This window comes from Dermacentor variabilis, chromosome 5, assembly GCF_050947875.1.
Source record: "Dermacentor variabilis isolate Ectoservices chromosome 5, ASM5094787v1, whole genome shotgun sequence".
NCBI classification, from domain to species: Eukaryota; Metazoa; Arthropoda; class Arachnida; order Ixodida; family Ixodidae; genus Dermacentor; species Dermacentor variabilis.
This window is the reverse complement of record NC_134572.1, coordinates 5,110,604-5,137,799: the sequence shown is the minus strand read 5'-3', so window position 1 is coordinate 5,137,799 and position 27,196 is coordinate 5,110,604. Positions and strand designations below refer to the sequence as shown.

The following is a 27,196-nucleotide window of genomic DNA, read 5'->3' as shown; positions in this document are numbered from 1 at the left end:
CTTTATGTAGCTAATATGTTTCTCTGACTTTTAGGCTGTGCACTTGGCTGCTGTTTTCTTTTATTATTGTTGTTACTACAGGTTTTCCCGCTCAATTTAATCCAAGCGCCAGTCAATTTAATCCGAGCGCCAGTCAATTTAATCCGAGCGCCAGTCAATTTAATCCAAGTGCCAGTGATTTTAATCCGAGCGCCACTCAATTTAATCCAAACGCCACTCAATTTAATCCAAACGCCAGCCGAAATAATCCAAGCGCCAGTGAATTTAATCCACACACAACGGAATTCAAGAACCTTTGGATTTCAAAACTTCTGAAAATTTGTGGACATGTTATGAGTTAACACCTTGAAAATGAAAGAGCGAGGTGATAGACCAGTAGCTATCCTACCGCGGGACTAACAACTTTTGGAGGTTTTGAAGCGAGAAGCTTTAGCCGGCGTACGTCTGAATTGGCTCCGTAAGCATGTTCGGAGTCAGATTGGCTCCGTATGCGTGTTCGGAGTCGGCGCAGGTGGCCACTGCCGCGCGCTATGCGTCACCGTTTGATGTTGGCCGCAAGCGCGTGTTTATCGCGGAGGCCGCTATATAACCGCTTGCCAGAGTATAGGCGTGCGCATTCAACGTGGAAGGAGAAGAGAGATACTACCGATAGAAAGAGCTGTGTTTATGGCTGTACAGAAATCGCAAGACACTGTGCCCAACAATGATGAACAAAGAAGTTTTATAATCCTGCATTACTTATGGTATATATCATTGATAAGCAATTTGCATAACTACACAAGGCACACGTATAGCATTAGGACAATTATGAAATGAGAAGTTTGAGCTAGTAGTAAATATCAATAATTTTTACCATTACAGCGTCTACTTGTACGCGCTGCAATTGAGTAAAGTTTCAATAAACCAGCAAAAATTTGAAGAATATAAAGAACATCAGCGAGTCATTAGCAATAAGTAGTGATTTTGCACAGTTGTGTTTGCCGGGTATATACAATTCTTCACTGTAAGGGCATCTCATGAAAAGTCGTTAGCAGCGTAATTAGATTATGCTGTGTGGTATCTCATATAGTTTGGTCCCTGTAGATGACAGATCACATCACATTTCCCGTACGTCGCACATATGTAAACGGCAGTAATACGCTATGAAGTGAGCAGGACGTTCACGGTGCTTTACAATGCACATGGTGGCTGTGATGCGTACAAAACGTTCTCGCAGGTCTGATACGTTCAGAGAAAGGCGGCCCATTTGACGCTTTGCTGTTCTAACAAATTTCTTGAAAAGGCGAATGATGTGAATGAGTAAAAAGGGCGGCGACAAACGACGAAACGCCCAAAAGGACTGGAATGGACACATATTTGCTCAAGATGCAATCGGCAAGAGGGGCTTTACAATAATTTAAAAAAAAAAAAGCATCACACCTCTTGAGAAGGAAGCATACCTGCGTGCACTAAAATTTGTGTTTTGTTTTCCTTCACTTAAAGAGGGCCGTACTAATAACAGGGTAAATGATAAATGCCGAGAATGGTTGCATTTGTTTTGCTTTCACGTGTTTCTGCGTACATTATTCCTATCAGGGAGAGCTTAATTTGTATATATGGCCTTGCTTATCGTCATCTCTCTCAGTCATTGCTTGTGGACATTAGTCAGGTCCATTGTATGGGATGCTCTCTTGTCAATATTCCTGTATAATTCTGTTCACTGTGTGCGTCCGCTGGATGCGCGCTTGTGAAGCAAAGGCCAGGCGTTCCTGAGCTTCATCAATGGCTGACGAAAGTGGCGAATCTTGAACTGCGGGAAAGCTTACTCTCGCGACCGCCATGAGCCTGCCACTTTCGTGTTTCGACATTAAGAAGCCCTTCGAACGGCCACAATGAATTTTCCCGTTTGAGTATCACTGTTTCGCTTCCGGTCTTTGCCATATGCTACTGGCTAGGCAAAAGTAAGACCATCCCTATATAGTATGGGCTCGCAAGAAGCTAGGTGGGTTTTGGAAAAGCTAGACTTCCGAGCATCAAAGTGCTTTGATGTCGTAGAGAAAAAGTTCAAAGTAATTTTTATTCATCAGCCTAATAATTTGTGCTAACGCGTCAACTTACACCAGTGAACGCAAGGAGGCGAACCGAAGCTTGCCTGATATTTATCGAATGTTTCTCGCTCAAATTTCGCAGAAGGTTCAAGATAGTGAAAGCCATTTCTTGCAGGGCGCGAGCAGACGATCAATGAAATTGCATTTGTCTGTGGGGTGTTAGCACGATTGTCTGGATATCGTAAATGAGGCATTTCATTATATTGGGTAATAAAGACCGTAAGAGCTTGTGTCTGTGAATTATGGCAGCTTTTTACAAAACATAAATTATTTAATGTTCGAGAGGAAAGACTACCATTCTAACTGAAACAGACGACATGCGGCTGATTCTATCAAGGGTGCCGCACTTCCGTGCAGACGACAGGCAGATGACCAGCGTCAGTCGTTGTGCGATCATCGTAAGAGGCGTGCCTCAGCTTTAATGTAACGTGAATATTTTGAAAATTTGTGCCATGGAAGCGGGCAAGATGCGAGCTGCTGGACGACCAAGAAAGATGCCTGATGAAGAAAAGACCAAATACGCTCGCGTTTCTGCCATGGATCGTTCCCGCATCATCGATGCGCACCGACGAGGTGGGGACTTGAAGCAATTGGCCCAAACACTGGGAATAAATATAAAGACTGTGCGCTCAATCACCGCAACAGATCGCGAAACAGCCAAGAAACGTGGTGGCTCATCAAAAAAGTTTGGCCAAGATGTGGTCAATACCCTGCGTGAAATTCTAGAAAAGAACCCATCCTTCACGCTTATGCAAATCCGGATGTCTTTGACAGAGAAGTTTCCCGGTACCGAAATCAGCAAGTCTACCATCGATCGGCTTCTGGATGGCCATGGTTATACACTTAAGTTAATTACTCAGAGGCCGGTTGACCGTAACCGGGCTGATGTCAAGGAAGAGCGCCGCAAGTTCGCTCAATGGCTCCAAAACGAGGGTACCACAGTCACGCGGTACTACATTGACGAAACGAATTTCAACGTGTGGTGCGCAAGAAGTTTTGGCAGAGCGAAACGAGGCGCCCCAGCTATTCGTCTTGCAACCAGCACAAAGGGCGCGAATATAAATGTTTTGGCTTGCATGTCTGCAAATGGCCTTCTGCATTGGACTTTAGTGGACAAGATCCACTGGGCTGTATTCAACGAATTTCTCGATGATCTGTCCAAGAAGGTTCATCATCAGGAACCTGGCACTGAAGCTGTGTTCTTGTTTGACAACGCTCCAGCGCACCGCCGTGCTGAGGAGGTTGTCTTGGCCACCAATGATCACTCAGTGAAGCGGCTTCCACCCTACAGCCCATTCTTCAATCCAATCGAAGAAGTTTTTTCAAAGTTCAAGGCTGGTGTAAAGGCTTTTCTTGCTGAACGGTGCGACCGTCTTTTCATGACACCACCAGGTATATCCAAGAAACACCATCGCCGGGCACTGTTGGTTGAGGCCGCGGGAGAGTCAATGCAGCACATCCTGCGAGTTGAATGCGCTGCCTACGACAGGCACAACTACACTTTTGTGCAAGCTGCCCTAGCGTGCCACGACATGTGAAAACTGCTCAGTGCTGCACTCAAAGAAAAGTCGACAGTCTTGCAACAAAGTGCTTTTGGTTTATATTAATAAAGTTTCCTCTCGCAGATCTACACATAACGGTTATGGTCATTGTTTACATAAACGATTCACAGGATTCGCCTTTGCAACGCAATCAATTGCTTCATAAGAGTTTAAAGGCACTTAACATTCTAACCTTTCCTGGCAAATTTCGAATTAGCTCTTTTGCACATCAGTCTACTATAAGTCAATTGATGAAGCGTTGCTCCTGCTACGTTAACATTTCTGTTTCCATTTATTTCTTCAATTCAATTGGTGCCTGTCGCGCCGTTCTAGTGAAACAAGCCTTAAGAATTCAGAAAGTTAGCAACTATAACCTCACCTCAGCTTCTTTGCGTCAATTGGCTCACACATGTCAGTTCCTAGTGGTCATAATCGAATCACCTTTTGAGCGACCATTCATTTTATGTCCATGAAGCTGTGATTTGTGAGTGGTCAAGAAAATTGAAGTGAACATAGTCACCATTGACCACCAGTATTTCGACCACATCTGCAATCTCAGAGGAAAAATATTCACCTATAGCAAAATGAACGAATGATAGCTACCATTGTCAAAGTGTCTCGTGATTACTAGTGACTAATTTTTAGCAACCCCAGGTTATAAAATTTGAATCATCCATCGAATTATCATTTGATATCCATGACACTATAAACTCTTAATTGTAACAGAGCGCTGAACTCAGCTTATCACTAGTGATAACTAATAACTCTTTACTATCAGGTAGCAATGGTAGTAGAGAAAATACTAATTCAATAACATTTTTATATATATCCATGACTATTAGATATCAGTTGGCAGTGGCAACGCAAAAGTGCTCATCGTGCTACAGCTTCATTGATACTACTGACGGCACTCACGAGGGAAAACTGCCTCAGGGATAGTAAAATAGGTGAATAATATTCATCAGTGACATAACTATACGAGTTTATAGTAGGCATAGTGAGTCACTCGTTTCATCGTATTTCATCAAGAACACCAAGAACCCGAACTGCGCATTGTATTTCACTTGTGATTACTAGTGACTCGACCATATCACTTGTGCAATTAAATGGTATTCATGACTGTTTTACTGGTACCGATGACAAGGTCTTTCATTGGAGGCTCCGGATGTCGCAGTAGAATAGTGAATCGTATTTGCTACCGACCGAAGCCTCCCGGCGAGAGCCTGGTGATTATAGTCGAATCAACCTTTATTGTTTTTTATAATAGCCAGGACCAAATCGCATGTGTACCATTAACTCGACGTACTCATGCTGACGTTTCCTCTCAATTAATTTGGAGAATTTTAATCTTCTGTGTCCCTGTCATAACGAAGCAGAAAATTAAAAAAAAAATTGCCGGGGCTTAGCTAAGGTTAAGCCTGGATATCTCGAAGCGAAAAGCTTCGGTGATGCTTATGGTTTAGCTTATGGTTATGCTTTATGATTTAGCCTATGGTTATGCTTACGGTTCAGCTTTTGGTTATACTTTATGATTTAGCCTTGTATATGCTTACGGTTTATCTTATGGATATGCTTACGTTTTAAGTTATGGATATGCTTACGGTTCAGCTTATGGTTATGCTTTATGATTTAGCCTATGGTTATGCTTACGGTTTCACTTATGAATATGCTTTCGTTAGCTTATGGTTATGCTATACGTGTGCCTTGTGTAGTTATGCAAATTGCTTATCAATGATATATACCATAAGTAATGCAGGATTATAAAACTTCTTTGTTCATCATTGTTGGGCACAGTGTCTTGCGATTTCTGTACAGCCATAAACACAGCTCTTTCTATCGGTAGTATCTCTCTTCTCCTTCCACGTTGAATGCGCACGCCTATACTCTGGCAAGCGGTTATATAGCGGCCTCCGCGATAAACACGCGCTTGCGGCCAACATCAAACGGTGACGCATAGCGCGCGGCAGTGGCCACCTGCGCCGACTCCGAACACGCATACGGAGCCAATCTGACTCCGAACATGCTTACGGAGCCAATTCAGACGTACGCCGGCTAAAGCTTCTCGCTTCAAAACCTCCAAAAGTTGTTAGTCCCGCGGTAGGATAGCTACTGGTCTATCACCTCGCTCTTTCATTTTCAAGGTGTTAACTCATAACATGTCCACAAATTTTCAGAAGTTTTGAAATCCAAAGGTTCTTGAATTCCGTTGTGTGTGGATTAAATTCACTGGCGCTTGGATTATTTCGGCTGGCGTTTGGATTAAATTGAGTGGCGTTTGGATTAAATTGAGTGGCGCTCGGATTAAAATCACTGGCACTTGGATTAAATTGACTGGCGCTTAGATTAAATTGACTGGCGCTCGGATTAAATTGACTGGCGCTTGGATTAAATTGAGCGGGAAAACCTGTAGATTGTATGTACTTGATTGTATGCCCCCCCTTACTCAATCCCGATGTAGGGGCCTTGTAAGGTATTTTACAAATAAATAAATAATTATTATCACTCTGGTGAGTTGTTTTAATCAAATGTGGCAACTGTATTGAGGCCTAAATGGAAGAGATAGGCTCGCATTTTGTGTGAAAAGGTTTGGTACTACTTTCACCGTTCTCTGAAATAGGCACCCAGAAACGCATTGGCTGTTAACACGACGGCGCATCGTGTATATTATGAGCATACTTCACGAATGCCATAACAGCAATCACATGAAAGAAAAATTCGTGTTTAAGATCGATAAGCAACCAAATGCAAGCGATGAAATGTGTCATAGTGACCTTCAGTAGCTTTTATCAACGATATGGCACACCCCTCCCGCAACGGAAGCAACCGACTGTCGTTATGGTGATGCGCGCATTGTTCGCGAAACCCAGCAGTTCACTACAACTTCGAATTGAAACCATGAAGTAGCTCTTTACAGCTCCAATTACAATGCCTATAGCATACTCGAGGCACTACAGCGCAGCTTAGGCTGCGTTGAAATGGAAAATGCAAACACATTCTACCTCAACATGTCTCGATCCTGCGTTGTTTAATTACACAGACTAAAACTATTTGCTTCGTCAGTGTCGTCAGTCTCTATGGCCCGACACCACAACTCTATGATTACGAGGTGTGACACAAAAAAAAAAAAAGAAACGAGACTGGTCCCATAACTTATTGCACTTACTGAATCAGTTCTCTGTGACATTATCACCTTCAAAGTAGTCCCCTTCAGCATTCACACACTTCTGCATTCGGTGCTGCCATTGCTGGCAACAGCTCTGGAACGAGGTTTTTGGAAGGCCCTTCAGGTGATTCTCCGTTTTTGCCTGAACCTCTTCAACTGAGGTAAAATGGGTTCCCTTTAAGCGAGATTTAACTTTAAGAAGTAAAACAAAGTCGCATGGAGCCAAATCAGGTGAATAAGGAGGATGCCCTATCACAGTAATGTTTTTGCTGGTCAGAAACTGCTTGGCAGATAGGGCCGTGTGAGAGGGTGCATTGTCCTGGTGCAACAGCCATCCATCACTTCGCAGCTGTGACCTTTTTTTCCGTATTTTTTCACGAAGTCTTTTTAGTACTTCAATGTAGTAGTGTTGATTAAGTCTGACCATTGGGAACCCACTCAATCATTACAACTCCATTAATGTCGAAGAAGACAATTAACATTGCCTTGAATGTTGATTTTGACGTGCGTGCTTTTTTGGGTCTTGGGGATGCTGGAGACTTCCACTGCATTGACTGGCGCTTACTTTCTGAGTCATAGGTAAAAATACATGTCTCATCACATGTTACAACAGATTCCAACAAATTTGGCTTGTTTGCAATGCGTTCTAACATGTCCACACACACGTCTTTACTGCACTGTTTTTGGTCAACGGACAGAAATTTTGGAACAACCTTCGCACAAGTCTTCCTCATGTGTAACTCGTCCGTTAAAATGCGTCGAACATCTTCCCTATCCAAGTGAACCAACTCCGCCACTGCACGAACACTTAATCTTCGGTCACCACTGATCACATCACGAACTTTGGCAATGTTTTGGTCTGTAATCGCTTACCTTGGGCGCCCAGCACGTTCATCATCTTCCACACTGTCCCTTCGCCCTGAAAACCGCTTATGCCATTCAAACACACGTGCACGAGACAAAGTTACAACTCAATAAGCCTCGGTTATTATTTGAAATGTTTCCGTGGCTGATTTCTTAAGTTTCGCAAAAAAAACTTGATGTTGATTCGCTGTTTGGTTTTTACATCAGACATTTTTCCGGCAGAATGCAGTTGCTCAATGGCGCAGCACTCCCAAATGGCGTAATCGGTTTCGTCGAAACTGGACGCATGAATAGAGGAGGTGTATGGGATTACGTCAGCAAAACAGTTGTTGCCAACTCCACTCTTTTTTTCAAGCTACACACTTAGTCTCGTTTCTTTTGTGTCACACCTCGTATATCTGGCATACGGAGCTTTCTCTCCACCCCCCTGGCCATTTGGATTCTCCTTCCTTGGAACCAGACTGAATTGGCACTCCTGTGTTGTGCGCTGGTCGAATGTGTGCGTGTGTGCCGTGCTATGTTATGAGCGAGTGTGTATGTGTGTGTGTGCACGTGGAGGGGAAAGAAGTGTCTTCTGCATCCTGTAAATTCCTGCTCTAGATCGCTGGTTATCAGATACAGGCATCAGCCTTTATTTTTAGTCTAGAGTGCCAAGTTACCACTAAGACTATTATTATTATTATTATTATTATTATTATTATTATTATTATTATTATTATTATTATTATTAGAATCATCACCACGACCACATTGATTGTGTTGAAGCCACCGTGACACATAATTCAAAATATTTCTGGAGCTTCGTGGGCTCTCACTTTTCTAAAAAAGAATGCCAAAGATGTACGTCTTCTTCGTGAAAATAGTGGTGTTGCCTCGAACACTGCTGATGCCTTTGCAGAACATTTCTGTTTGCTATATGGTGTGAAATATGCTTCAAGTAACCTTCCTTCTCAGTCTGGCACAGTGTACGCATACTTGTTCCCTGTTCTCACAAGCATCTTCAATAGTTCCCTAAAGTCTAGTACCTCTTCTAGCACTCGAAAGGTAGCATGGACATTGCCCATGCATAAATCAGGTGCTAGATGTGCAGTTACTAACTGCCGACCTATATCTATTCTCTGCAGCGCGTCAAAAGTGTTTGAATCGATATTGGATTCCTTGCTTTCTGTTAGTGCTAAGAGCATTTTAATAAATGAACAGCATGACTTTGTGTGCCGACAACTTAAAACTATTTGAGACTGAACAGTGTTTAGCACTTCATTGACTTCCAAAAAGACATTTTTTCACTCTCAAACTGGTGCAGAAACAATAAGTACTCTTAAATGCTTCCAACACTATGGCATTAAGTTATATGCAGAAAACACACCATGTGAAATTTTGATACACCCTATGTGATGCTCCACTCCTTATGGTCATGAAATGAAAGGTCTTCGTGTGTACTTCGACAAAATGCTAAGCTTCTCTTCACATAGATAATTACATAACATGCCCTTCACGCTCTTCGAATTGCATGCCGTATATTGCACGATTTTCACTCGCCTATTGTGTTCCTGAAATTCTGCTGTGTGCCGCCAACTACTAGAGTATGCCTCTGTAGGAGGGGGTGCAACGAGCAAATCTAATTTTGACCTCATTGAACGCATCCAGAATAAATTGATATCTATCTTAAAGCACCACTTTTCTCATTCTGGCGACCACAGTTGAGCCTTCTCAAATATACTTCAACTCGCACCTCTAGATTCAAGACTTAATGACACCTTTTGTTCTTGTATAAGGTGGTCCATGACATTATGCATTCCTTAAAGCTTCTTGATCATATGCATTTGTTCGTGCCGCAACAGTATACCAGGTAGCATTCCACATTCGTTGCCTGGCCTTGTTGCAAGATTGTGCTGTATAAGACTCGACTCCAAAACATACTTCAGAGTTCGTTTCCTGTGTTTTGTGTATCTGTAGATAATCACGCAGGATTTAACTCTCGTTTACTTTTCCTCTTTTCCTTTTTTCCTTATTTGTTTCTCTATCTCGCATTTTTTTTTTTTTTTGTCTACCACATTCACGTTTTCTGTACATTTTGTCTCGCATAGTGTTCGTTAAGTGCACCAGTACAAAGGCTTTCTAGCTGTTCCTGGGCACTACAATAAAATTTTGAATGATTATTATTATCATAGTATAAAATCGTGCTTTTTAAGTATGTACTAGTATACTATTTCAGTGCAGTAGCTTTTGTACAACTAAAAAAAGGGCATGAATTAAAAAAGTGCAATAATAATATGCTATGTGCCTGATCATATGCATTGTGCTATTAATTTCGTGTAAGTAATAATAATGGTTAGCTACTGTATCCAGTGTTGTGCAATAAAAGAATATGCCACAGCAATTATTGCGTGCTTTACAGAACAAATTGAATATATCTTTCTCAGTCAAAACATCATAGCAGGCTGAGAACTATAAACTGCAATTTTTTTGTGGTGACAAAGTGTATAAATTGTGAAAATAACCTGTTTATATATTTCTTATACTATGCAAATGAGCTGCTCCCATACATTCGAATAAGCGCTTGAATAGTACGACTTGGCAAAGGGCAACGAAAGACCCCTATTAAAACCCTCCAATTGTCGAGCTTGTATTATCTGACGGTATGTCATTTCATTAATGTAAAGAAAGACGAACTTGACATGTGGAAACCAGTTACAATAGTACATGGCCCTTACACTGTGAGAATGTTTTGTAGCAATACACTCAATGTGAAGGACTCCGGATGCGGTGTTGATGCATCAAAACAACCCAGAATAATAGAGGTGCTCCATGGGCTAGATTTGACAGAATTAAGAATCGGGGGGAGACAAGCTAAGAATTACATAAATCTTAGCTATTCTAGTGTTTGGTTTTTTTTTAGTGCTACAGGTGTTTCGATTCTTTATTGCCGATTTTCTCAGAACCCACTTTTTCACGTTTCTTTCATGCGCCAACAAGCATAATTAAATTGACCCGGATGCTTCTGTATCCGGTTACCGTATTTCGCCGGCTAAAAAATGTTAAACGTTATCGCTCGGTGCAGGATGCACCTGAACGTATCGGAAGTTTCGCGAATGTTATCGATGGTTCTGTCTGTTGTCGACGAACCTTGTTAATCTGATTGCATACGCCACACGAATTGTGTAGTAGTTTCTGGAAGGCGCGCGGGCACCAGCGAATAGGCTGTAACTTTCGATGACTGATGTATGCAAACCGACGCGCTTGACCTGCAGATGAGATTTTCGACGATTGCCGACATTGCTCGCCGCTATCGTTGCGATTGAGTCGGCACTATTTACCGTCACTGCTACGTGGCAATATTTTCAACACATTTTTTCAGCGATACTTTGCACGCCTAATTCTTACATAGTTGGCTGTGCAATAAGCTACCAAAAAATGAAATGGTACAACAGTTGTTGATATGATATGGCATCGTCGTGCAGTGTTTGCAAAGCGATCTTGCACACAGACGACGCGCGAGCGCTGATGTCGATATTTTGTGCACTATTGTTACTTCAAAAATAAAAACAAACTGTTGCGGCAGGCGTATATCCATTATTCAAACGTGTTTTTTATATCTAAGAGCGCATACAGATCACTAACTTATTGTTTCAAGCTTAGTTTACAGCAGGCTGTTTTAGGCCGGACTTTGACGGATGAAGACAGAATAGTCCAGCAACAGTGCGCCGCAGCCAAGGAGCGAGCTTCGGCGCGCGTCAGAGCTTGTGTCCAGTGGTTGCGTGCCCTCTGCGTCCGACCAACGCGAAGCGAAGCGTTCGCTTGTCGGCGCGCGCCGAAGCGTGCCAGTGGTTGGGGCATAACAGCCGAGCCAAGAATGCTTTTGCATTAGTAGACAATTCTCCGAATTTGTTTGATTTATTCTTTCAGTGGGCGCGGTTCCCGTGAATTTTCACTCTTGTGACTTCCTTCAAACGGTACCCACTGTGCAAACGTTGGCATTGGTTGGGGCAACTGCGCTTGCTTTTCAGATCTCCGTTCTCTACAACGCAATGTCGCGCTGTACGACGCAAGTGTGGTGCATTCAGCATCGGCGCGCGTGCGCTCGCAGCGAGAGAAAAAAACTAAATCGCCACCGGAGGTCGAGGCACGTGTTGCGGAAGCCCTCGGGAGGCGCCCCTTGGCAACGACCCGCCGTTGATGCGCTGGCCGGCTCAGTGACGGAATCCGGTCAGGCCATTGTCCAACACTGGGCTCGACTACACTGACACGGTTCTTGACTGACCGAGCGCGTTACTACGGGAAAACCAGGCGCTGGTGGAAAAGCAGCGTCGACGGGTGACCTTTTTTTCTGCGGACCCAAGCGCGAATCCGATAACAGGTCGTCGAGCTTCCCGGCGAGTAGTGCACCGAGCGGGCTTTCGAGTCGGGAAAGTGGGTGGGGGGGGGGGGGGTGAAGCTGGGCGCCCCTCCGAAATCGGTCGCACCTGTCTTCGGCCCCGCGCGAGTTGGCCGACCGGCAATGCGGGCGAAAGCGGGCCGGGGAATGCAGAGAAAGAGAGGCTTTGACGCGGCGAAAAAAGAGCGGTACCTTTGGGCAGGCCCGTCGAAGCTTCCGGGACGCCCCCGGCGTCGCCGACGCATTCCGTTTTGTTTCTGCCAAGGTCACTCGCGGACATCGACCCAGCAGCGAGCAGCCCGTACCACCACCGCCACTCGGCCCAGAGAAAAAAAAAAAAAAACGTGCGGCAGAGCAAGAAAAATAGAGGGCACCGCCTGCGGCCCGCTGCCCTCGCCGCCTTCCCTCGCCCGAGTTACGGTATCGGTGAAGGAAGCCGGCGTCATCGCCAGACGACGGGATCACTCCTCCGGCCAATCGCGGCTCCCTTCTAGGCCGCCGCGTGTTTCATGGCCGAGTTTCTAAGTGCTTTTTCCTCTCTCGCGTCTCGCTTCTGCGCCCTCCTCGGCGTTCACGAGCAGCGGGGTGCGTCGTTCCAGCGGCGTTTTGCTGCCGAGTGGTAGCAGCGTTGTCTGCTGCGTGCGCGGCTTTCCGGCGTGGAATAGTGTTTTCACGCTCTCAGCGTCCCGTTCCAAGTCGCGAAATGACAAGCCAGAGACAGCCACATATCTCGTATGCCGTCTCTGAAATGCACATGGCGCCACAAATAACGAAAAAGGAAGAAAAGAAAAAGCGCGAGGAAAAAAGAAAACGTGTGTTCAACTCTGGTGACGTAGAAAACCGTGCCAGGAAAATGTCTCTGCTTGGACATGAAGCTAAAGTGAACAGTAAGCTGAGCTATACTAAGAAATTACAGCCCTGCAATAAAACACGCCGCTGATGATTTTTATAACGGTCGTAATGTCTTCATTCTGTGTGCAGTTCATTTCGCCTCTTTGCATGCACGCGTGCCAGTGCCGTCGTTCTAGCCATGAATAAATTTGCAAGTGGGCCGGCGAGGTTGCTCATGCGAAGCCCAATGTGACGACATTCTGAGAATCCTGGGTTCAGCCGATCTTAAAGAAGCGGGACCTCCGCGTCGGGCCCGAGCGCGGCTGTCCGAGAAGCGGACAACGAAAAGCAGCGCGCCGCATTTGCCAGCTCACTAGACGCGTGTTCGTGGCGGCGAAAGCGTTCCGTTCCGTCGTGTTCCCCGAGGCAACCTGAAAACTGGCCCACCGCACCCTTCGCAGTTCCCAAATGAAACGTTCGTCCCTTCTCTCGTGCCTGTTCCTTCTTGTGTCGGCCTCACTGCGTCCTCGTCCCTTTCTCTCAGGGAAAAACCCTCGGTTTTTCCTCAAGCTGCAAAAGCGCTGGTGCACAGAGAAGCCGGCAGTCTCGTCCGAAACGTGTCCGATGCCCGGAGGGCTCCGCGCGTTCGTGTGGACGGGGCCTGGTCGGGACGGTGGCGACCGATACGACAAACGCACACGCGCTGTACGAAGGCACTGCGCCTGTCCCGCTGTATTCTGATTAAGTCAGAGGAAACAGTGACGTAGCCTGGGGGCGGCTGACCGAGCTTCAGTCCATCGTATTAGGGACCTGACATCGTATCAGTCCAGGACGCCCTCTTCCTCCGAAGCCAGAGGTGTAGATAGAGGGAGGGGGGGGGGGGGTGCGAGGTAGGCCGCGGCTGTTTGTGAAAAAAGTAAATATTAGAGAATTTTAGCGTGTCCGGTATACGCAATTACGTTTGCGGAATACCGCGTTAGCGGAAACAGTTAGGGACATCTTGTAACGCTTAATCTAACCCACGACCTATACTGTATGAAGAGCGACCTGCGCATCCCGTGGTCGCCTACGGCAGCGCGCGGACGAAGAAATACCACGTGATCATTGAGTAGGGACCAAGCGTGCCGGTAGAGGGCGCCAGTGCTCACCCTCACAGCAACGCCCGAAACGCTCCGGCCCTGCCTTCAGGAGTACGGCGTTGACGGTAAAAATTCGCAGAAGAGCTGCAGTAAACTCGGCATTTCACATTATTGACAGGGTGCGGCTAGAAAAATGCGCGTCGATACATGCGATACATGCCCCAGATATCTGGTATCTTCGCTGTGCAGTGTAATGAAATTTGAAACTACTTTGAAGGTGCGGCCGCGCGGCTGCTAGGATTGAAATAGTGTAATCCCTTAGAGCTTTTTTTTCCCTCATTGTCTATTAAAATGTTGGTTAGTGCTGTGGTGCCAATATGGTCTGGTATGCACTTTCCGCGCTAGCCGAGGCGTGAGCGCGCCCGCACTTCATTCTCCCGTAGGTTTCGCTAGTCCCGAGCCGGACGCAATGAACGCACTACGTACCGCTTTGCAGGGCCCACCCGCTCCTTTGCTGCATTCGGCACGTTCACTGAAGTAAAACTCTTGCTTGGGCTAGTTGGTTCATGCTTGAAGTAGTAAAGGCAAGGCGCAGAAGACCAGGACTCAGGAAGAAGAACACAAACGACAGGACCGGCGCCACTCGAGACTGGCAAGCCGTTGAGAGCGCGGCAGAACGTGAGTAGTTTTAATTGCAGTGCATGCCACAATCGTAAAAATGTGCTGTTATTGACGTATTTATTTACGCCGCTTTACCAAATGATAACGAAAGTCTAGCTTGAAAAACTCCAAGGGCGCTTTATTGTGTTATCACACAGATAGTTACACTTTAAGCACTTTTCTGGAGTTGGGCTTTTGAAACGAAAAGCTTCACTACGCTAGTCAACACCGCGCTTCGCGCGAGCCGGCGTATGTCGGAATCCGCCTCCTTCATGGCGCGACGGCGCATGCGCCCTGCCCTAGCGGATTAGCCGCGAAACGTTTTGGAAGGGTCGCGCGCGTGGCCGCTCGCCGGTAAGTCCCCCGGGGAAAAAAAAAAAAGCGCTCGGACGCGCGCTGCTGCAAGCACTCGTGCCGTGTACCGCGCTGGAACTCTACTGGTAGCTCGACGTCGGTGCGGTGCCGAAAGCGTGCGTAGCGTAAGACCGCAACTCCACTTTAGAAGAGAAACCGGCCAGGGCATCGTTCGAGTTGTCGGGACCGCACCGTGAGCCAGGTAGTTGTCGCCTTTCATGAATGACTCGCTAATTTAACGAAAAAACCGTGCGTTACACTTGGCCGACACTTAAATACATCGCGCTGCTGACGAAGTCTTCTCGCAGCATCGGTCCTCACTTGCTGGTGGTGGCAGCGCGTTCCATACTGTACGTACTTGTAAGGCCCGCAACACTGGGTCGATACGAGGCCGACAAGACGCTCACTCCAATGATTGACCGACTATTGTGCGTCACTGGAACCTTTTTATCATATCAAGTCGACAACGACGCAACCGACGAGCGCGGTTTGTACCGCGACAGGCGTTCTTGTCGAAGGCACCGGCAAAATCAGCGTGCCGACCATCGTTCGACCGAACCCCGCGCGATCGCCGTCGAACCGACAACACAATAGAAACAGCGTCTTCACTTGTATATATAATTAATCGTGCTCAAAATGGGAGTCAAGCACGCCTGCCAAGTTGAAATGCACAAGCTTTAACCCTCTCAAGCCGTGCCCACGAAGGTTGAGCCAATGTCCATCCTGTTCAGCGAAGGTTAACCTGGCGCCGTCGAGTTCGTGCACTCGCTGTCGGCGGACCTGAACTGAAATGTAAGCAGTTAGGTCGAACGAAACTGCTTCTTGGTACAACAAAACTTTCGGTTTTGTTGTACCACGGCTTGCAGCGGATATCGGGCGCCGAAGATTTTTTCAGGGGTGGCACGCTGCGTAAAGGCAAGAAATTATGCAGCGCCTAATACGTGTACGCCGTTCAAGAAATATGCGGCGAAGTTTTAGGGCGGTGTCAATCGCAAGTGAAGCGAGTCGCGTACGAAGTTGAACTTCAGGTAACGTTTGCACGCTGCTAGATTCAGGCGCACAAACGCGAGGAAATGCTTGCTATAAATGAATTCACAGCAGCGATAAGCAGACATCATGTGTACGGAACTGCTCGAGCGCACGACGGTACGCGCCGCGACGGCAGCGGTCTTTCGACATGTCGCGAAACGGCGGGCCTCCTGCAATCTTCGTCGACTGCATGCCGCTAGACAAGTAGTTATGCCTGCGCTGTAGTAGCGGCCATTTGTCCCTTTAGCAACTGATAACTGATGCAATGCATATGAGCTCGCAGTAACGTACGTGCGAATCGCGCTGCAGCGCGAGCTCATGCGCTGCTCGCTTGATAGAGCTTTTATTGACAACGTTCGAACATCGATGTGCTGCAATCAATACTACCTTGCTGCGCTGCCTCAACGTGCTGGCTTGAGGTCAAGGATGAGCACATTTAACTCTCTAACCTGTGCTGCACGTAGTGGGGTATTGAATTGTCACTGAATCAGCCCGACCATTTGTGGTCATTTGCACACACCTGGTCACTTCACCACTTCGCACCGGTCAAATTGTTAATTGTCGCTGTGGCCGGGCCTCCAATCGTGAATCACCAGCCATGCCTGCTGCTATGTCGGTATGCCGTCGGGACTGTAGGTCCGAAAGACCGAATTGTAGAGCGCAGATAATCAAGCAAGCTTCAAGACAGGCGAAGCAGTCAGCATGGCGCGAAGTTTCGCTTACCCAGCGCGACGAACTGCAGCTATCCAGCGCGCCCGACGCTCCGCTTCGTGAGGCTTTGAAGGAAAACGGTAGAATCTGATGTTGGGATTCAGGCCTTCTTGTTCATGGCAGCCCACGACGCAGAAGTAACGACGGTGACGCTTTTTCAAGGCCCAGCTAGATCTCTCCGGATCTGCGTCGCCGATTCCTTCTGCTTCCAGCATTACGTCCCACGAAGAGTCCGTTTTGTTAAACTATAGGCGGCTAGCTCGCAGGGTGGTCGGCGTGGTCTGTGAGAAGTGACGAGCCTTTTCGCAGTCGCAACAGGGCAGGAAAAAGGGCGAATCGACGCAAAACTCGGGCTAGAAACGTGCTTCGCCACAGCCAGGGCTCAATGCTACCCAAGCTGGTACGACCCAGATAACGTTTCGCGCGCCGCCACCAGGCGCCGCTACTGTACAGGCGCCCAAATCTTTAACTGGCGTGCGCGAGCGGCGACTTTTCCGTGCGTCAGCGCCGTATGACCGGGCGAGGCTGGAAACAGCTTAGCAGACGATGGGCCCAGCTGAGCGCGCTTTGTCCGTATGCACTTAGCCTCAGACTCTTTGCAGCCGCGCCCCGTCATACGGCGCTGACGCACGGAAAAGTCGCCGCTCGCGCACGCCAGTTAAAGATTTGGGCGCCTGTACCTCAAACTCCAGCGCAAGACGCCCATAGACCTTTTCATCGGGCGACGAGGATAGGGCGCGCGGCGAGCCTTTCCTCCTCTCTGGCTTGGGCGATGCGGCGCGGTGCTGCGGAATGATTTCGGAATGTTTTAGATCATACTTTGTGAAGTTTACGCCATGTCCGTTCATATGAGGTCGTCAGGGAAGCCTTTCAGTGCATCGGTAACTACAGTAGGCAGAAGTATGTCTTGGGGGCGCAAAAATGTGACGCGCTTTATGAGCCGCGGTGTGTGTATGTCTTGTGAACTATTTTGCTTATGTCGGTTTTAATTCAACACAGAAAGCCGGTGTCTCTGTATTACCAGCATTAAATGGTAAATCAGCTCACTGTCTGATTGCTTGGCGTAGGGAGTAAAGCATAAGAGCGCATGCTCGTGCACGGCCAACCTAAGGCAATCACGAAACATCTATGCGGCAGGCGCTATAAAATATTTGTGATGCAGCGGCATCACTATCACGCATTTAAAGTCTAGTAGGCTTGAAATTACTATATTTCTGCGCTAGCCTTCCTGCATGAGGCCGATGGCGCTGCACAACACAGCGATCACTGCGGTTGGTGAACCAGCACGACACATATATAAGCTGTGCGCTTCGTCATTGCTGCTTTGTTGGCCTGTATACAGCCATAATATATGAGAGGTATCGCATAAAAAGAATGCGATGGCTATTTCTGAGGACAAAATTTCCGTAATATGTGCGAGTGCGTCGCAGAGAACGAAACGAACGCAAGCGAAAAAAAAAATTCGGTTATCATCCTCTTTCTCGAAAAAGCAAGAGAAAACGGGCTAACGCCGCAATACGACCTCGCATAGTCACGTCGCACAACGTTTATAGATATATAACCGCTGAAGCCATATGCTTGGACCATGCGGTATATAGAACAAAGATATCTGTAATCCAGCACCTACCACTGCTTAGGACGCTCGCGCAGTTCGCAAACAGTCCCTTTGCTGGACAAGCTTAATTCAGACTGTAAGGTATGCTGCTATTACTTGCCAAAACTATTTTATTCATGGCCGGAAACCTCATCCATCCAACCAAGTAGTCACGCAATGTAACCTGCAGCGAACAGTTTGAACGCTTGTCAAAGCATAACATCACAGCTCCTATCGTAGCAGAATGGTACCCATGCTGTTACGATCGTCGCGTATGTTTCATGGCTCCTAAACCGCAGCTAGGAAATAGAGGATAATACTGCAATAAGGTCACATCAGTGAATGGAACATACAGAAATACACGACTGATCTCCGAGGCTGATTGTAGGCTCAAATATGCGCGCATACATCGCGCTGCGTGTTCCGTCCATCTCAACGCCAGCAGAAACTCCGGCCATGAGGCCTTAAACCACTTCAGCGCGTCTCACAGAACCTTTTACCACGTAGAAGACGCACGTCATACTAAACACACCGCACGACCGCGAAAACAAACGCCAGAACCTACTCCGCTTTCACCCAAGCCAGCGTGGCGCTGCTCATAGGCGGCGCCACTGCGTTCCCAATATGGCGGCGCCTACGAAAAAACGGTGTATAACTACAGAGGCTAGTATACCCACTCCGTTCGACGTCATCGTAGAAAGTCCTCGTGGTCGCCTTTGTGAGAAGGGGGTAGGTGTTTTACACACATGCCGCACAGGTTTCGGTGCTCTCTCCGAGGGACGACGACCTTTGCAGAGCAGTCGTCGTGTTATCCATTGTCTGGCGTCCCCGTAGTCAGGTGGTCACGCCCGACCCCAGCCGGCGCCTCTAAATTCCAGAGCTGCCTTTTTCCTCTAGTCGCCACGTGTGTAGGCAGAATGTGACGAATCCTGGGGCCCCGTACCACAAAGCACCCTTTTGCCAGGGGGGCTCCTCCTGCCGCACAGAGACCATGACGACCCGGCAAATTAACCAACAATGCACGGGGCGCTAAACGTGACCAGCCCTGCTGTCGTCACCGATCCTCCAAACGAGGTGCATGGTCGGTTAGCGTTGTCCTCGCTGGTTCTCTTCGGGGAAGATCGCAACGCTCGCAGCTGCAGCTGGCTGAGAAAACCTGCAGGTCCGCAACTCGGCAGGCCATTCCTAACAAGGCTGACTCGCCTCACTCATACGGGATCCAGTTCGACAGAGGCAGCGCCCGCCGCAACAGAAGATGCCTCGTCAAAGACAGAGCAAGCCTGGCACTGGACAATCATCCGCCATCACTCTCCGGTTCTGGTTCCTTGCGCGAAGCAACCAGCGATAATGCAGTCGACACCGAACGTTCCATCGCCCTACGTTACCTCTCACGGGAGACTGGGGGCCCTCCTGCACGGTTCCGTGACTGAAGGGATATGTATAGTGTTGCGCTTTAGTCACTTTAGTGTTAACAAGCGCCCTCTGCTCCAGGACAAGCAACGGCGTCCGGCCTCCAAGATGTCTTTCGGTTAATTGACGTGCGTCTCGGGATCGGTAGAGGCAGAGAGCGTTTATGTAGGTGACCTGTGACTGTGCGCCGGGCTCATGTGACTGGAAGCGACCGTTCGGAAGCGACCGTTCAAACTGCGCAGTGCCCGTAAGCTCCGGATTTCAGCGGTCTTCAAGAGCTGCGCCTTGCTCCACATTTCCATGTTTTGGCGAGCTTGAGCTGCGAGCTTCATCGGTGTATTGGTGCCCCACTTTCGCGCTAGTAAACTTGCAGAAAATAAGAATACTGCGTGTCGAACTGCTAATACAAGTTTTTTATTCTCATTTACGTCTATTTTAGCTCTTTTTAGGCGACAGCTTAAAGGTCTTGCTAAGTACACGCACGCACAATTAGCCATTCAGAGGCACCAACGGACATGGCCGATTCGAGCAACGACTACTTTTTACTCTATGGAAGCATGCGTCACCTGCGACAAACTTCACGTCAGAATTTTTTCCTAAAGAATCCTCCTCTTATCTTTGCTGCGAAAAAGGCTTCATTTGAGCATCCCAAACAAGCAGACACTGCGCAACTTGAGTGACGAACAGTTCGTTGAAGACAGCGCGAGACATTGCAAACTGGCAGCGGACGTCGTCTTCTACAACTGTCGTCTGCTAGAACCGTCCCCTTGAGCGGGCGAATTCTCCGCGCCGTCCGCACTTCGTCAACGCCCCTGTAACGTGATCTTATCGAGACTGCCCACAGGCGCTCCGCCATTGGTTGCCGCTCTCGCCGTTCGCGAATTTTCCCAATGTTTTGATCGTGATGCAGCGGCGCGCGCCGCTCGTAAAACTAGTCTTGGGAAATGAGACTTGCTCACGCGCCGGGCGTTGTTTCCGTAGCTCTCTTAATAGTTCTAGCTTGTCAGGTATTCTGGCAAACGCAGGCGGACTGGTCGTTTGGGCGGAGGCGTAAACGTGAGCGGCCTAGTGTTCCTGTATGTGGGAGCACATACAGAGACACTAGAGGCGGCGTGCATGGTGCAGCAACCTGGTGGTGCAGAGCTCAACCAGACAAACACAGCTAATATTGCAGTAGCGAAGTCTGTTTTACTTTGCTGCAGGTGTAAATTTTCTGCAGCAACAAGATTTCGCCACTCCACACCAACAGCGAAGTAGAATACACTTGGTTACTGCAATTATAGCTCTTTTTTGTCTGTCTGAGCTCTGCCTGCACTGTGCAGGCCGCTCACTTTTGCACTTTCACCCCAAACACCCAGTCCACCTGCATTTACCTAACAGACAAGCTAAAGCTCTCTCGTACGAGATGCTTCTTAAACTGTTTTACTGTAGCTGCACCCTACGTGTCTACAAAACTTGTCCGAACCATTTCAGGGATCCATTAAAGCTGCTGTAAAACAGCGCCTCACTAAAAAGGCAGCGTGACCATTGTTGCCGGACCTTTTAGTGTCATGCATGCAGTACTGGTCAACCTGCGTGATCAGTCTCTAGGATGCTGGTTAGGCAGCCAAATTCCTTAATTGTCGCATGTGCCCTTGCAGTTCCGAGACTAAGCCTAAATAGTTCCCAGCAGTATAGAGAAACAAATGTGTGTCCCAGACCGCAGCTTGCACAATCCCATGCTATTATTTACTGGAAGGTGCAACCGAGGTTTTACAACTAAGCTCCCAAACTCTCCTGAGGATCTGGATGCAAGTGTGGCGCTTGGCACATTCGGTTCTTAGCTGTACATGAACATTTGTTATTTTCAAGCTTGAAATATTTCTGGCATCCCATCTCTGATGGAAAGGTGAAATAGAAGGAAAAGGTGAAGGCAGGAGTTTCGCCCCAGAGTTTGACTATGTTCATGTCAAGAAGCAAATCGGAGCTTCATAGTGCAGTGACTTTAGGCATCCCTACAATGTATCCTCGTGTCAGGAATATTGTGACTGCACTTCCAAAGAGCGAAATTAAGTTTCAAGGCTGCAAGTTCTCCATGATTATAAACAGAGGTATTTATTTTTTTCTGAAAATGCATAAATGTTCATCCATGGTCTATATCACAAGTTTGTCTCCCGTACGATGAGCACAATCCTTTGTAAAGAGTACTACAACACCCTTTCTGAAAGAGAAGATAATCTGTCATGAGCGTCCAAGCCTAGATAGATTATTTTGTTGAGAAGTGTGTGTCTACAAATGCAACTGTATTTAGACAATTGCGGACATAGGCAGACAGACCTCTACCCCTACCGTGCTATCTACATGCTACACTCCCCCCCATCCCCCCCAAGAAATATTCCTGGCTAGGCCACTGACCTGGAAGAATTAAATGACTGGCAGGGATGAGATTAGTCGTGGGGCATGAGGAAATTTTTTTGTCTAGAGGTCAAATATTGAGGATTGTTTCCCCCCAGAGAAAGTTGTAATAGTAGCAGAACTGATAGTTGGGCGAGTTGGTACGAATTCATAGTGAAATATTTAGCGCGCACATTTGACAAGGACACAGTGAAGGGGGACACACGAGCGCTTACTCACACCTGTATTATTTTCGGAAAGATACAGAACATATATACCCCAGCTATCAGCGCTGAGCCATGTGCAACAAGTCGTCAGTATAAACAGAAACAGATTAGAAACAGATTAAGAAGGTTCAACCAGTATTTAAAAAAGCAAATTCATTTTCAGTGATTGCAACCAGTGGTTGGCTTATGCATATTTCAGCACACTTTTTGATATGAAACTATGTGATATGTGATTTCACATGTTAGTTTGTTTTAATCTGAAAACAAAATGTATGTATAAAAAAATACCGGATCACAGTGACATAGATTACAGTGGTTCGACAAGTACGAATAGTGTTCTTTACGGAGAGAAAGTTCATGTTCTTTTAGATGGGTGTTTATGCACCGACCGGTTTGGCCTATGTACATGTTGCCACAGGTTAACAGAAGCAGGTTCACAACACCTATTCTGCATTTTGTGAATTTGTGATCTTCTTTAAGACCGCAGCTGCATTTTTTTACCCTATTGTCAAACTTGTTTGAAATAGCCTGGCACAGTTCTTGCACCTTGTTAGGAGCGCTGAAAACCACTTCAACGCCATACCGGCTGGCAACATCCTTTAGCCCAAGGGAAAAATAATGGACGTAAGGTACCACCGCAAGGCGTTTTTTGTTCGTGCTAAGCCTGTTCCCTGAATCTGTGGGTTGTACACCCTTTACTATTTTTATTACCTTTTCGGCCGCTCCGACTATAATGTGTTCCGGGAATCCCACTGAAGCTAGTCTTGTTACTTGATTGGCAAAGCTTTCTTTTATTCGGTGGCAACAAGATTTTACTAAAGCAGCCCGAACGCAAGACACCGCAATTCCACTTTTTACAATCTTCGAACGTCCCGATTTGTACTGTAATATGGGCTTTTTTTGATCAAGGGCTGTACATCCAGCATGTGTGGTCGGGTAGCAATTGCAGAGACAAATCTAGAAACTGTACTCCATTTTCTTTGGCAATCTCATGGGTAAACTTAAGGCCTAGGCCACATTCATGGAACACCTTTCCCATCAAAAATAACAAAAAGAAATCATCAACAAATCGGACAATTTTTGCCAAGCTTCCTAAAGCACTGTGAATACTTTGGTCTACACGAGCTAGAAAAATGTCGCTTAGTATTGGGGCTACCTTGGAACCTATACATATACCCGATTTTTCGCACATACATAACTTCATTCTAACTGACAAAAGTAGAGCTAAGATAAAAGAATAGTACTTCCATAAAGCTTTCCACGGGTGCTCCGCTGTCATTTCTAAATTTTACTTCATCATTATCTTTGCAAATACACATTTTAACATTTTTTAACAGCTCTGTGTGGGGAATCGAGCAAAATAAATCTTGTACGTCAATGCTGAAGGCGCTGCATCCCTTTGTTTTGTCTTCCGTCACATATTGTACAACTAGAATTAGATTGCTGAAATCACTGAAAATGAATTTGCTTTTTTAAATACTGGTTGAACCTTTTTAATCTGTTTTTAATAAGTTTCTGTTTTACTGATGACACTTGTTGCACATGCTCAGCACTGATAGCTGGGGTATATATGTTCTGTATCTTTCCGAAAATAAAACAGTTGTGAGTAAGCACTCGTGTGTCCCCCTTCACTGTGTCCTTGTCAATTGTGTGCGCTGAATATTTGACCATGAAGGCATAGTAGGTTACCACCATGTGTAAAAATCACGAGCGAACTCTTATGGAACTGATTTATTTCTAACAGTTTTTCAAAGTACCTTTCATCAAAGTCGCTACACTTTCGAAACCATTTGCCACGTCAGCGCCTCCCACACTGTTCTTGCGCTCGGGTGTTTGTGCAGTGTGTTGTGAATTGCCAGTGCAAGCTTATACAAGGTCTCCTCTATGCAATCAATCAGCACTCATGTTGCAGAGCAGAAGTTATAGTGCAGTGCAAAGTTGCATGGTATTCCACTTTGAACCAGGACAGCATTGCAAGCGCATGTCAGTCAGTGTCTGACATGTAGGGCACATGTCAGTTCTAGTTGCAAGCAACTAAAATCTGGGGCTTGTACAGCAGGTACGTGCATGAAGTCATGACAACGCACTACTATATTGCAAAAGTTTTCTCGTATTCTTTGCACAAGTGCTGTGCATCCAGAAGCAACACGGAGCACACTATTGTCCCCTAGGTTTGCATTTCATGATCTGTATTTCATTTAGATTGAGGATTTCTACTTTGCTTATGCATCAAAACATTACTAACTGCACTTGCAGTATTGTTCTTTATTTTAAATTTGTCTTCTTTGCATGCCAAGTCCATGTTGCTCTAGCTGAAGAAGGTGACTGGTAAAAACAAGTCCAGCTCTTCTTTCTTTAAGTCCCATGCATTCTGTGCACTAGAAGTGAAGAAAGATTAGTCAAATTACAGAGGCACTGCTATTCTACATCTATTGAGGCTTATTATAATCAGCAACTTGGAAAAGGAGGCTTTACAGCCCATCTTTCACATACAACTTTGTACAGGGACATGCATGTTTCACTTACAATGTTCTAAAAAGATTTTGCACTTCCCATACTGTTATTGCTCAAATTTTGCAGAAACATTGCATGTTGGAGTCTACGTCGTTCAGTGTAACACTTGGCATGGCTCATTGCCTGGTTTTTAAAGAAAGAAGTGCAAAGTTGCCTTCGTTTATGTAGATGCAAGCTGCTGCCTCGATGGCACAAATACACTGTGTCGCTGCCTGCCGGTCATGGAGGGTTGCTTGGAGAGGAGCTGGCAACACGCAAGAACCCTCCGTGACTGGCTGCCTTCTGCAGCTGCCTGCAGGCAGAAACGTAAGTTTGTTTGCACTGTCATGGCAGCAGTTTGCAGCATGTTAAGCAAAATATGCACGTCCCTGTATTTTTGTATTCCTTACTGACCAAGCTGGTACTAGGGTGGTTGCTTGGGCTAGTTGGTAATTCATGACAAAAATGACATACAGCGTGAAGGACAACAACTGCGAGAGATGACAAACACTGCACTGTGTTTGTCGTCTCTCGCAGTCCTTGTCCTTCACGCTGTATGTTGTTCTTACCAAGTTGGCTCATATCACATTAACCCCCTCCCCCCTCCCTCAACTATGCATTTGTGTAAATTTTAGCACGGCTAGTAAAAAGAATGTCAAATTTGCATACTATGCATATCCAACCTGCCCTATTCTGCTGAGCAAGGCAAGTAATAAGTCAGTTTTGCTCAATGTATTGCCAAATGCAATACGATTTTGCTGAATCACACCCACAAGACAGCTCAACATGGCTGCAATTTTGTGAATAACCCTAGCCCTGCTGGACAGGCAAGAATTCTGCTGTTGCTAGTGCACTGAACATACTTTCTCCATCAGCTAGTACCAGTGGATGGACAGCATCTGCATTTAGTCAAGGATGCCACAAATTCCCGCAGCCATTCCTTCAAGGTGCCCGTGGAAAGTGATTAACACAGTAGAGGTGTATACCTTCGCAAGGAAAAGGGGCATTCAGTCGAGCTAATTAATGTAATGAACAAAGATACTTTTGTAATGTGATGGCAAAGATGTAAAACTGCTCACAAAGCTGGGCTAGTTGGTTATCCGACATAGTAAACGAGTTTTGCACCAAAACGACACACACAAGAAAGGAGACGACACGGTCACTTTCAACTGTTTAATGAGTGTAAAAGCATCCTACAAATATAGCCCTCCCAGACCTCGAGTGCATGCGTCACTTGTACAAGGCATCAAGTAGATTCGGGTAAAAAGCACGTTATCTGACTAAGTGTGAAAGAAATTTCTGCTCAGCCTCGTACAGAAAAACAGATGTGTCACTGACACAGTTTGGGCCACCTTTTCTAATGTAAAATTCTTCCAAGGTTTCACATGCCATTTGTTACCTACCTCTACTTGAATCTACTTGATGCCTTGTATGCGTGCACATGCACTCGGGGTCTGGGAGGGCTATATATGTAGGATGCTTTTACGCTCAGTAAACAGTTGAAGCACCCGTGTTGTCTCCTTTCTTGCGAGTTTGGTTCTGGTGCAAAACTCGTTTATTATGTGAATGTGCACACACTCAAACAAAGGGAAAGCAGTAAAGTCGTTAAGTCATGCTCTGCAAACAACAGTTCGGGGCTCACATTAATACAATTTGTTCAGCGTAATTTTTTGTTTGTAATTATACATTTCTTATCAAAGACCATTCCATCTGAATGGAAATGCATATACAAGTTGCTATGCTGAGATCACAAACTGGAAAATACAACATGTTTATGCCTCTGATTTTTTACTTTTCCTGATACCTAAACCAAACACCATCAACATTAGAGATTTTTAGTCCCAAACATGGCATACACTTGGCATTCAAAATGCTAGTTCGATAACCATTGCACTTGACACTAGTGCATGTAATAGTTATAAAAAAAATTGCATGGACTTCACACTGATGGATTCAACTTACTGAAAAAGAAAGGTGATATTTATCCTGCAAGAATGCTTCTTACGTCTTTTTCTGTGATCTTTTAGTAAGGCTGGCCAACTATGTCTGTGGGCAATTCAGCTGAAGTGAATCTGGCAGGCATACAGATTTTGGAGTACTTCTATAATAATGCGCTGGGGAGGCCAACAATAACCACAGTCATGAAGCCCATACAGATAGCAATTGATACTAATGTGTTCCTTCATGCATGGTACGTTCACACTTATCCACTAGTTGCGACATAATGAATGATAACATTGCAACATAATGAGTGATAATGATAGCGCTATCAGTTCTAACATCGTGTGTTTATCCCTCTCTGGATATTTAACATGTTACTGTGAATAATGGAGCTGAATGCTGGATACCCAGACCTGTTGCAGGATTTATTTTGTAAAGTGAACTCTCACTTGAGGGAACTTCAA

General features: G+C 46.2%; 2 protein-coding genes across 8 annotated transcripts in view; one reads left to right on the top strand and one right to left on the bottom strand.

Moving 5' to 3' along the window:
- The window catches only part of qless (decaprenyl diphosphate synthase subunit 1 qless), a 99,884-nt gene that overhangs the window by 62,087 nt on the left and 10,601 nt on the right, over positions 1-27,196 (top strand). Inside the window, exon 2 of one of the 3 annotated variants that reach the window (XM_075691603.1) lies at positions 24,981-25,118. The exons of the other annotated variants lie outside the window; for them this stretch is intronic. Coding sequence (XP_075547718.1) covers positions 24,981-25,118 — 138 coding nt within the window. The remainder of the gene's footprint in view (positions 1-24,980; positions 25,119-27,196) is intronic. 3 annotated transcript variants of the gene reach the window in all.
- The window catches only part of YME1L (ATP-dependent zinc metalloprotease YME1L), a 156,842-nt gene continuing 154,189 nt past the window's right edge, over positions 24,544-27,196 (bottom strand). For all 5 annotated transcript variants that reach the window (XR_012828390.1, XM_075691602.1, XM_075691599.1 and 2 more), the window contains one exon: positions 24,544-24,676. Coding sequence is in view for 4 of the 5 variants with exons in the window: in XM_075691602.1 (XP_075547717.1) it covers positions 24,569-24,676 (108 nt within the window). In the remaining variant the exon portion in view is untranslated. The remainder of the gene's footprint in view (positions 24,677-27,196) is intronic.